This window comes from Schistocerca cancellata, chromosome 1 (assembly GCF_023864275.1).
Source record: "Schistocerca cancellata isolate TAMUIC-IGC-003103 chromosome 1, iqSchCanc2.1, whole genome shotgun sequence".
Classification (NCBI taxonomy): domain Eukaryota; kingdom Metazoa; phylum Arthropoda; class Insecta; order Orthoptera; family Acrididae; genus Schistocerca; species Schistocerca cancellata.
In genome coordinates, this window is record NC_064626.1 from 898,133,060 (window position 1) to 898,145,422 (window position 12,363).

The 12,363-nt window shown below is 44.5% G+C and overlaps 1 protein-coding gene across 1 annotated transcript in view; it reads left to right on the top strand.

Moving 5' to 3' along the window:
* Positions 1 to 12,363, top strand: part of LOC126112383 (uncharacterized) — a 515,907-nt gene that overhangs the window by 252,066 nt on the left and 251,478 nt on the right. Inside the window, exon 4 of the mRNA XM_049915011.1 lies at positions 8,407 to 8,695. Coding sequence (XP_049770968.1) covers positions 8,407 to 8,695 — 289 coding nt within the window. The remainder of the gene's footprint in view (positions 1 to 8,406; positions 8,696 to 12,363) is intronic.

The window sequence follows — 12,363 nt, forward strand, 5'->3', positions numbered from 1 at the left end:
CAAGCAGAAGATGAGCAACATGTGAGTTAACGAGCATTGCACCCCCATTTAAATATATGGCCGAAAGGGTCAGCCTACAGGAATTGTGAAACGAACCATGTCATCCAGGACCGCGTGCCACAACAGATTCACCACGAGATGGGGAAACTCACAGGCGTCTGTTGTCTATTGAGGCCTGAGCGCTGTAGTGTGCGAGTGAGACAGACGAGAACCTAGGTCATAGGGAAACCCAGTAGAAGCCCTTTGTGATCAAGGTGACGCAGCAGTGTTAAATATGGCGGACCTAAGATCGGCCGTAAAGGGAAACATTTATGAATACTCTTTAATTCTGTAGTAATGCAGGAAATCAAGCCACAGTAATTTTAATCAGCCATCCTCCATAAATTTTTATGGTGATCCCCATAAAACTTGAATGTTGATCATACCTATAATATTTTAGGATTTACTGTTAAAGTGAAATTAACAAGTGTTGTAACAAAGACCTCAATAATAAAATTATAAACAGCCGACCAGAAAGACCTCAATGCTAAAATCAAAACGCTTTGGTCAATCTTAACGATCCACATTTCATATAGAAGCGCATCATTAAAATGACAAGCGTTGTAAATATCAACTCTGTAACTTTATTTGTTTAAACGATGTAGTAAACTTAAATTATCAGTATTTTCAGTTAAGCATCAGATCATCATTTCCTCCACACAAAACACATTGAACGCTGACAGCATGACCTTATTGAATCATTAGGTAATAGAATTTTGTTGCACAGTTTAGTGCATAACACTTACTTTGTTCTTTATTTATTTATCAGAAAGCACATTGGTGCAGGCTACTGTCCGTGACATTCAAAATTAAGAAAGAAATTGTATTGGTTTTATGTAAAACAATTTAACGTTTATTATGTAATGGGTATTTTTGTTACTTTATTTAGAACGTGAAAGTGGGCAAGCTTTGATTATTTAAATATGTTAAAATGTAAAATAATGTAGAATAAGCTGTAGCCAAGGGAAAGGGAACTGCCCTAGTCAGTTGAGCGAGAGATGTTCGGCGCGCGGGAAAACGCGGCCGGGGACGGGCAGAGAGAGAGTGCTGGTGCGAAAGCGGTAGTTCTGGTCGAGACACCACAGGAGACAGTTCGGCTGGAGACACCAAAGGGTGCAGTTGAGATTGAGACGCGAAAGCGGACAGTCGGTCTTTAGGCAACTAGGAAGTGAAAGGATTTAGAAAATTTCGCGTTGTGTGGTATCGCGGGACTTAGTCTCTGAGCGGTGAGAAGCCGCGCGCCTGGTGTTAACTCCAACTTTTTGCTAGTTAACGAGTTGGAGTATCGAACTTATAATTCTCGATGAGATTGTGAATTATCGATCTGTGTCAAATGGATATGCGCTCGAGTGTAACAGTAACTCTAAATACGACCACTTTCGCTGTTAGTTTGCTTTCTAAATAAACATTATTCTAACCAAATCGCAACTGTGTGGCCTACGTTATTTATGGGTCGTTAATTTAGTTCCCGACATTATTAATACTGTTATTATATGTTATGTTAATTATGTATTTCGCAAACTTGCCATCAGCCAGACAATTTAACCAAAGGGTCACAAGTGTCTAATTTAGGGCATGTAATGCGACACGTTCTGTTCAACACCTAGACGAGTTTGAGCCAAGACATTTCGACGAAGAGGAACCGCATGTGAGCCCGAACATCTTTGGGATGTTAGCTCGCAGACATCGAGCGAAATTGAAGCGCTGTGGCGTCCTGGTTACGTGGTCACGCTGTTGGAATTCGCAGTGAGAGATCCGGGTTCAGATCTTCATTGTGCCCCGCATTTTTCTTTTGTTTCCCATAGTTCTCAACTGTCCGTCCAGACATTCACGTGTCTGCTCGCTGGATTCAAATTTTTGTCTGTGTAGTGGTATAACGTCCGTTTGCAACACCGGGGTGTAAGGAAGGGACCTCCAGACTTACGTACATCCTGTTTGTTCTACACAAGTATCGCATGTTATGACTCTTGCATTGCGGTTTGGAGGTTTTGACTCTTTAATTCTTTTGTTGGAACATACTGCACACCCGTTTATTTGTTGTTAGAGGTCTATGCAGCATCTAGAATGCCCTCACTATTTATCACGTTAACTTGCGATGGTAAAAGAGGATATATCAAAAAGGATGGCGCAAACTTACACGGCTGAAAGTACACGCTAATAGAAGCACAAATGTTCCAGTAAACACGGGTCCGCAAACGAGCCGCTTGCGAGATAATCACGAGTGTATGGTTCCATGCCACCACTGACGGCTTTCTTTAACATTTCCCCCTTGCGCGTTGGAGGCAGTCCTATGTTCGCTGTTTACACAACGGAACATTGCCGAGAGGTAGAGCTGACATCACACCACAAACGCAGAACGTACAGGACGGATACAGTACACAGTCTCAAAGGGTATCAGTCGCGTCTGAGGAGTGCCACTATGGAACCGTACAGCAACGGAGGGTATGCTGATATGCATTTCATGTATGGTAGGGCTAATGACAATGCACGGGAGCCTGCACACTTGTACCAAGAAACATATCCTGATCGAAGACAACCCGAAAGTCGTCCATTTACAAGGGTCCATCAGCACCTGAGAGAACAACAGGGTTTTATAAACATGGCAGAGCAGGAGGTAGGCCTGCTCGCATTGCGCCTGGGGTTGAAGATATGGTGTTGGAAGCAGTTCAACGCTCTCCAGGAACCTCGACAAGAAGAATTGCCACACAGGTGCCTTTACTAAGCCACAGTAGTGTATGAAGAATTTTACATCGCTGTTTTCTGTACCCTTACAACCTCCAACGAGTTCAATGTCTCAATGATGCGGACTCTGTTCCTAGAGTGATGTTTTGTCAGTGGCTGCAACAGCATTTTATTTACAAACGAAACAGGATTCACACGCGATTGTGTGTTTAACTATTATAATACACATTTGTGGTGTGAAACAAACCGACGTGCTACTCATGAGTCACCAAATAAACAACGTTCCTCACTAAGTGTGTGGTTTTGGGTATTAGGCTATCAACTCATTGGGCTACACATTCTTCCACCACAACGTAACGGTCGGAGGTACCTCAGCTTTCTGCGGCGTCATCGTCCAGGATTGCTTGAGGATGCTCCCCTTCAGCAACGTCAGAGTATGTGCTACATACATGATGGAGCTTCGGCACATTATGCTGCTGGTGTGAGACGGCATCCAACGCGCAGATACAACCAAAGATGTATACGTAGAGGCCTGCAAGATCACCTGATCTAAATCCCTTGGATTTTTGTGTCTGGGGTCACCTCAAAAGCAAAGTGTACAGCGCACCCGTTAACACGGTTGAAGAACTGCAGTAGAGAACTGTACATGCTTGTCAAGAATTCCGGAATTATCCAGCGGTTTTCGAAAGGATTCGAAATTCGTTGCAGAGACGAGCACAGTATTGCATCCAGATGCAAGGAAAACACTTCGAACACCTCCTTTAACCGGTATCCCATACGTGAAATGTGAACTAACTGCGAAGTACAACCCAGTAGTAAAGTCTAAATTTCAAATTTATGTGTACTAACTAGGACGACGTTTACAATGACGTCAGTGGATGCTTCGTTTGCGGACCCGTGGTTACTGGGACATATGTGCTTCCATTATCGTGTACTTTCAGCCGTGTAAGTTTGCGCCATCCTTTTTGATACAACCTGTATATTCTTACAACATGATTTATATCCTATAGCCAATGTACAGTATAGCAACTGCCAAGACTACAGAAGGAAAACAGACACGTAAATGACCGGGCGGAACGTCTGTAATTTTGTGAAACAAAATTGGGGCACGAGGGAGAGTTGAATACGGATCTCCCACTTCGCAGTCCAACACCGGGAGCACAAAACCACGACGCTGTGGTTCTTGCAGGGAGCTAGATGTTGCACATCTTGAGCTTGGGGATTCACTGTTTCTATTTTATTTCTTTTTTCACAGTTCAGTAGATCTTCTTCCTGTTTTCATGCTTGATCTGTGTTCAGTTTTTGACGGGCTGTCCACTGGCCTATTTCACCACTAAATCTGAGGGGCAATTTCCTTTGTAAGTATCTTATAAAAGACCCGATGAGCGGTTTTTTGGGTTGACTCTTGCTTCATACCGCAAAAACGAAAGTGTAAATATTTGTCGAACCACACGAGGAAATACACGTGACGACTCCTAGCATGGACCTCTAGTGTAGGATGAAGATTGGGGGGAGGTGGAGAGGGAGGGGGAGGGGAAGGGGGAGGGAGGCACGGGTGGGAAGGGGGGTGGGGAGTGGACGGGTGACATCACATCTCATCTGAAACATGATAAAATAACAACACTTGCTGCTACCTATTGCGAATGACCATCACCTCAAAGGAAACAGTGTTACTAGAACTTGGTGGTACTCGTCGCTGTACACTTAAACCAAATGAACCCAGCCCTTATTAGTGCCTGTGATGTGGATATTCACGGCGGCACTCGTGACCAAGATGAAAATAATGTTCTCCGATTCTGTGAGCAAAACCATCTAGATCGCTTAGTAAATTTATTAATTTATTTGTTATACCGTTTCGGATACTGCCGTCATCAGACTACTGCGATTAAATTAACGGAACATACAGAGCGACAGGTGTTAGTTATACAACATCAAGCTACGGAAGAGGAAAAATTAAAATCATAAAAATTTAAAATGGGTGGAAATGCAAAACAACGGTCAGTGTCAGTACTAAAAAACTATGACTTAACTTTTCTTTTTTTTTTTAATTGCAAGGCAACGTGCTTCATTGTAGCGCCGCCTGTCGGCTAGAGCTTTCATTTTTTGTATAAATTTTTGACCCAAGTTGTTAGTTGGTACCCCGATTAGCTGCAGATCTTTAATACAGATACTCAAATTCTAAGCCTTTTATTGAGGAAACTATCCCAAAAGTTTTTAATTTTTCATCTTTTGTCCCTTGATGTGTAAGAAACGCCTGTCGCTCTTCATAGTCCTTTAATCTTAATCATAGACATCTGATGATAACATTGGCAAATAAAGAAATTTATTAAGCAGTCTAGGCACTTCTATTCATAAAATATTCATAATGATCGCGGATTCATACGGGAAATTTATCCCCTTTGTTAATGAAAAGTTCTTGTAGTATACGTTTTATAAAATGTCTATAGGACGTAACTCCAAATTGTCAATATAACATCACAGTTCTAGCGCTCCAAACGTATCAATCATAAAAGCATAATCTTAAAATAACAGGTTTTTGTAATAATGGTGCTGCACTCAGTGCAGCTTGCTCTGTACGTTGAACCACTACGGTGTGACGTTATTGAACTCATGAAATATTCCAGCAATAAAATCTGTACTGCATCAAATTGACCTGAGAAAGATATCTCACTAACATTTTTATTTTCTCAGTTATTACTTATGATAGGATTTCTCCTGCCTTAGCAACAGAGAACACGTCAGTGCTGCCAGATGTAAAAAGAAAAAGAAAAAAAAATTTTACTCACACAACAGTAGCAAAATATTGATTAATTTCTCATTACAATTACCCATTCGTTCATAATTCGAAGCATAGACCATTGCATTATATTCATCTAAGTTAAAATGTAATCTAAAAGACATATACTGTTTTGTTTCCTGATAAACTGCAGTCTTATTCACACTCAGGATAACAGATTATTTTAACAGATTCATTTTCCCGTCCACATTACTCCTCTTATAAATTTCCATCAGGAACGAGTACAAAATCATAGTCATGACGCACTAATAATAACCATATTAGTTCACTTATCGCGAACAATTGCTTCCATGTATATATGTCCCGAGAGTAGAGTTTGTTCCACGTCAGAAATTTCCGCTCACATATCATAATTTTCGCCGTCAAGTGCCGTTCTCTATTAGCGCAAACCACCACCATCACGCCTGCGTTTGTTTCACTGGATTGTTCGCAGAGCGCACTCCACACGCTGCGGCACTGCAATCAGTTAAAATTAAACAGAATAATTAGTTAAATAAAAATCAACTTTTAATATACCACTAAAAACATGGATCGCATGCAATAAATAATAGTCAGGAGGTGAACTATTGATGTATCATTCAATGAATAGTGTATAGGAGATGAACTATTCATGTATCAATTATGTAGTGTATGGGGCCCACAGTTTTCATTTGAAATTTACAAATATTTTCATGGCTATTAAAAACTGACACTCACAAATTTTTAGGACTCTTTGTATTTGTTTTGGAATCTGTATGGGACTAGGAGAAATTATTTTATACTTTTTACTCCGATTTAAAGACGTTGTAAATTAAAGAGATATTATTTCCAGTCTTGTCTGTGTGAAGTTTTTCGATCACATTATAAGAGAGACATATATTAATTTCAAGTTTATTTCAGTGTCTTTACATTTTATTCTATCTTCAATATAATAGTGTTATACCTAGCTACAAATAATATAGCGCCGCGTGGGGTAGCCCCACGGTCTAGGGCGCCTTGTCACGGTCCGCCCGGTTCCCCCCGTCGGAGGTTCGAGCCCTCAAAAATGTTCAAATCAGTGCGAAATCTTATGGGACTTAACTGCTAAGGTCATCAGTCCCTAAGCTTACACACTACTTAACCTAAATTATCCTAAGGACGAACACACACACCCATGCCCGAGGGTGGACTCGAACCTCCGCCGGGACCAGCCGCACAGTCCATGACTGCGGCGCCATAGACCGCTCGGCTAATCCCGCGCGGCGTTCGAGTCCTCTCTCGGACATGGGTGTGTGTGTGTGTGTGTGTTGCTCTTAGCGTAAGTTAGTTTACGTTAGATTAAGTAGTGCGTAAGTTTAGGGACCGATGACCTCAGTAGTTTTGTCATATGAAACCTTACCACAAATTTCCAATTTTTCCAATATAGCAATCAGTTTATGTGTTATTTTCTAAATAAAGAAGCAAGAAAAATTAATTTTGTATGATGTCTATAATAATTGTATTTCAGTACTAGCTTTATACCTGCAGCTTCGCCCTTCTATTCATATGCCACATTCATTGCTCACATCTCGTCCTCCGCCGTCTGTCTGTCCTTCTCCTCCTCCTCTCTCTCTCTCTCTCTCTCTCTTTCTCTGCACATTTCTTCCTCATTCCTCTCTATCCATCTCATCCTCCCCTCTCTCTCTGTCCATCACCTCCTCCAACTTCTATGTGTCCATCTACTCCTCCACCGTGTGTCTATGCACCTCATCTTTTTGACGTGCTGAGTGGCCGCGCGGTTTGAGGCTCCTTGTCACGGACTGCGCGGCCCCTTCCCGCCGGAGGCTCGAGTCCTCCCTCGGGCATGGGTGTATGTGTTGTTCTTAGCATACGTTAGTTTAATTAGTGCGTAAGTCTTTGGACCAATGACCTCAGCAGTTTGGTCCCTTAGCAATTCACACACACATCTCATCCCTCTACCTCTCACTATCCATCACCTCCTCCCCATCTCTCTGCCCAGCCATGCCCTCCACACATACATCTCCTAAAACGCATTCCAGTATTACCCACTCAAGAACCCAGATGAAGGGGATCCTAAATGTCAGAGTTAACAACACTTTTCACCTGCAACCCTATCGAAGAGACGGACAAGAATGCGAGTTAATATTGCATTCTCATCCATTTCTGAGTTATGTTCAAAATTTCCAGCCTCGAGCTCATCGGTAAGTTAGTTTAAAATCAGTTTCAAAATTTGTTCCAGACAGACAGACGGTCAAGAGGTAATGAAAACGGTAAAAAGAAAAGAGGTTCAAATGGTTCAAATGGCTCTGAGCACTATGGGACTTAACATCTGAGGTCATCAGTCCCCTAGAACTTGGAAGTACTTAAGCCTAACTAACCTAAAGACATCACACACATCCATGCCCGAGGCAGGATTGGAACCTGCGACCGTAGCGGTCGCGTAGTTCTAGACTGAAGCTCCTAGAATCGCTCGGCCACTCCGGCCGGCGATAAAAAGAAAATTTCAGTTCATTTCTTACTCCGTCTCTTGCTCTTAAAGAGAATAATAAAGTTTGAGGTTGATTTCTCATCACGTTCCCTACTCTTACTTAAGTTAACTTTAATTCTTTTCCGTTTTAATTTCTTATTTACAGTGTTCCAAGACATCCATTCGTAACTCATTCACCTAGTGACGCAGTACACAGATGTAAAGAAGGAAAAGTTACGTTGCGTCTGCTTACAAGATGTGTTATTCCAGCTGGACAGTGGGAAGGAGGGAGCAGGTACCTCCTCAGTGCCCTCGGCGTACGGAAGACTGGTGGTGCTGAGGCTGGTTACGGTGTGAATTTCGCGGTTCTGTCTTGTCAGACAGTGCTGCCTTCGCAAGCTGCAGGAACTTTCCCTGATGGCGTGAAACTAATGCGGTGCCGTGTTGTGCCGCGTGCCGACAGCTGACGTTCGAGAGCTTCACGCTGGGCCGCTTCGTGTCGTTCACGGCGGACGGCTGCCCGGACGGCGCGCTGCACATCTCCGAGTCGGAGCGGCCGCGCGGCGGCGGCGAGTGGTGCGGCGCGTCGTGGGGCTCGGCCGTGTACGTGAGCGAGACGCGCTCCGTGTCGCTGGTGCTGCGCGTGCTGCGGCTGGCGCGCGCCGGCCAGGGCTCGGGCGCCGCCGGCCACGGCTTCGACTTCCGGCTCGCCTACAAGACGCTGCCCAGGGCCGCCGCCGTCGTGCGCTACGGCCCGCCGCACCCGCCACCGCCGCTGCTGCTGCCGGGTAAGCTCCTCTCCACTGCTCTTGCACTTTGCGGTAAAAACGCCGGGAAGGGAACTTCGTGCGACAATGCGTCCAAAAGAGATTCACGACTAATTTATTACACTACTGGCCATTAAAAGTGCTTCACCAAGAAGAAATGCAGATGATAAACGGCTATTCATTGGACAAATATATTATACTAGAACTGACATGTGATTACATTTTCACGCAATTTGGGTGCATAGATCCTGAGAAATCAGTACCGAGAACAACCACCACTGTCCGTAATAATGGCCTTGACACGCCTCAAATAGAGCTTGGATGGCGTGTACAGGTACAGCTGCCCATGCAGCTTCTACACCATACCACTGTTCATCAAGAGTAGTGACTGGCGTATTGTGTCGAGCCAGTTGCTCGGCCACCATTGACCAGACGTTTTCAATTGGTGAGAGATCTGGAGAATGTGCTGGCCAGGTCAGCAGTCGAACATTTTCTGTATCCAGAAAGGCCCGTACAGGACCTGCAACATGCGGTCGTGCATTATCCTGCTGAAATGTAGGGTTTCGCAGGGATCGAATGAAATGTAACGTCCAATGCCAACAAGAGGTGACCGAGACGTGTAACCAATGACACCCCATACCAACACGACGGGTGATACGCCAGCATGGCGATGACGAATACACGCATCCAATGTGCGTTCACTGCGATTTCGCCAAACACGGATGCGACCGTCATGATGCTGTAAACAGAACCTGGATTCATCCGAAAAAAATGACGTTTTGCCACTCGTGCACCCAGGTTCGTCGTTGAGTATACCATCGCAGGCACTCCTGTCTGTGATACAACGTCAAGGATAACCGCAGCCATGGTCTTCGAGCTGATAGTCCATGCTGCTGCAAACGTCGTCGAACTGTTCGTGCAGATGGTTTTTGTCTCGCAAAAGTCCCCATCTGTTGACTCAGGGATCGAGACGTGTCTGCACGATTCGTTACAGCCATGCGGATAAAATGCCTGTCATCTCGACTGCTAGTGATACGAAGCCGTTGGGATCCAGCACGGCGTCCCGTATTACCCTCCTGAACCCACCGATTCCATATTCTGCTAACAGTCATTGGATCTCGACCAACGCGAGCAGCAACGTCGCGATACGATAAACCGCAATCGCCATAGGCTACAATCCGACCTTTATCAAAGTCGGAAACGTGATGACACGCATTTCTCCTCCTTACACGAGGCATCGCAACAACGTTTCACCAGGAAACGCCGGTCAACTGCTGTTTGTGTATAAGAATTCGGCCGGAAACTTTCCTCATGTCAGCATGTTGTAGGTGTCGCCATCGGTTCCAATCTTGTGTGAATGCCCTCAAAAGCTAATCATTTGCATATCATAGCACCTTCTTCCTGTCGGTTAAATTTCGCGTCTGTAGCACGTCATCTTCGTGGTGTAGCAATTTTAATGATCAGTAGTGTATTATTTCTTCCCCCTAATTATTGTGATATGGCAGCCAGTGTATGTGCATGGAGGGAAGATAGCCCGCCACCTTTCGCTTTAGAGCGATTTAGTCTCATAACCCGATTTACAACGAACTTAGTGGAAGAGGGATCACAGTGAGCGAATACGTATCTCAGCTTATCCGTTTTCGAGTTACTTTATGCTCCTTTTAGCGAATGATAGAGCCAAAGAAACTGGCACATCTGCCTAATATCGTGTACGGCCCAACGGAGCACTCAGAAGTGCCTCCTACACGACGTGCCATGGACTTGACTAATGTCTGAAGTAGTGCGGGAGGGAACTGACACAGTGAATCCTGTAGTGCTGTCCGTAATAGTACCAGGGCGTGGAGATCTCTTCTGAACAGCACGTTGCAAGGCATCCCAGAATGCTCAACAACGTTCATGTCTGGGGAGTCTGGTGGCCAGCGGAACTGTTTAAACTCAGAAGAGTGTTCCTGGAGCCACTCTGTAGCAATTCTGGATTTGTAGGGTGTCGCATCGTCCTGCTGAAATTGCCCAAGTCCGTCGTAGTACACAATGTACATGAATGGATGCAGGTGATCAGACAGGATGCTTACACACGTGTGTCACAGTCGTATCTAGGCGTATCAGGGGTCCCATATCACTCCAACCGCACACCCTGCACTATTACAGAGCCTCCATCATCTGGAAAAGTCCCCTGCTGATAGGAAGGGTCCGTGGATTCATGAGGTTGTCTTCTCACCGTACACGTCCATCCGCTCGATACAACCAGGCAACTTGTTTCCAGTAGCAACAGTCCAATGTCGATGCTGACGGGCCCAGGCGAAGCGTAAAGCTTTGTTTCGTGCACTCATCAAGGGTACACGAGTTGGCCCTCGACTCCGAAAGCCCCTATCGTTGATGTTTCGTTGAACAGTTGAAGGGCCCGCATTGAAATCTGCACCATTTCGTCGTCGTTGGTCCGCTTCTTGCAGGATCTTTCTCCGGCCGCGTCGATGTCGGATATGTGATTTTTTACAAGATTCCTGATATTCACGGTACATTGCTGAAATGGTCGTAGGGCAAATCCCCACTTCATCACTACCTCTGAGGTGCTGTATCTCATCTCTCGTGCGTCGACTATAGCACCACGCACTTAAATCTTGACAACCTACTATTGTAGCAGCAGTAACCGATCTAACAACTGCCCCAGACACTTGTTGTCTTATATAGGCGTAACCGACCGCATCGCCGTATTCTACCTGTTTCCATATCCGTGTATTTGAATACGCATGCCTGTATCAGTATCTTTGTCGCTTCAGTGTAATTCAACCGAAGCCGAGGCACAGCCCCCCCCCCCCCTGCTTCCTTCCCGTGTTCGAAACCCCATTCATTGTTTTTATTTTTGTTTTCATACACGTACCCGCGTCTACAGAAGATTACTATGTGAATGTTTCGAAAGTGTATTGAAATAACGTTGTCCTTATTCGTCTCCTAATTGTATGTCTGGTGAATCAATTAAAATAAATGAAGAAATGAGAAAATTATCCGAAAACGTTTTCTATAAAATCCCTATGGTGTATCTCGATTCATAATAATCAGTTGCAAGCACGAGTTTTCGGTAAAGAGATCCGCTTTGTCCGGTTTTCGAGGAATTATCACCAGTTCATGAAATCATCAGCAATGTTAACGACGATTCCTTCTCGAGTGAAATTCATGTGAAGAAATATTACTGTAGCAAACCTGCCTGCGAACTCTGCTCATAGTGTTCGGAATATCTGTGTTTAGAAGGTCTCTACCATTGGTATCATTCAAGGAATAAACATAAGAATAAAATATAAGAATTAATGTAATTATTGAGGTAAGAATAAGGAAAACACTCCGTCTTCAGACTAAAAGTAGCCCATCGCGACCATCCGACCGCCGAGTCATCCTCAGCTGACAATGCAGTTAGGAGGGGGGTGTGATCACCCACCACACAGCTCTCCCAGTCGTTATGATGGTGTTCTTTTACCGGAGCCGCTACTACTAGGTCGAGTAGCTCCTCAATTGGGATCACGAGGCTGAGTGCACCCGGAAAATGGCAACCCTCAACTTCGGTAATCTGACGGGAACCGGTGTATCCACTGCAGCAAGGCCCTTAACGCAGAGATAAGAATGATATACAAGAAAACAAGAATTTAAAAACATTTTAACCC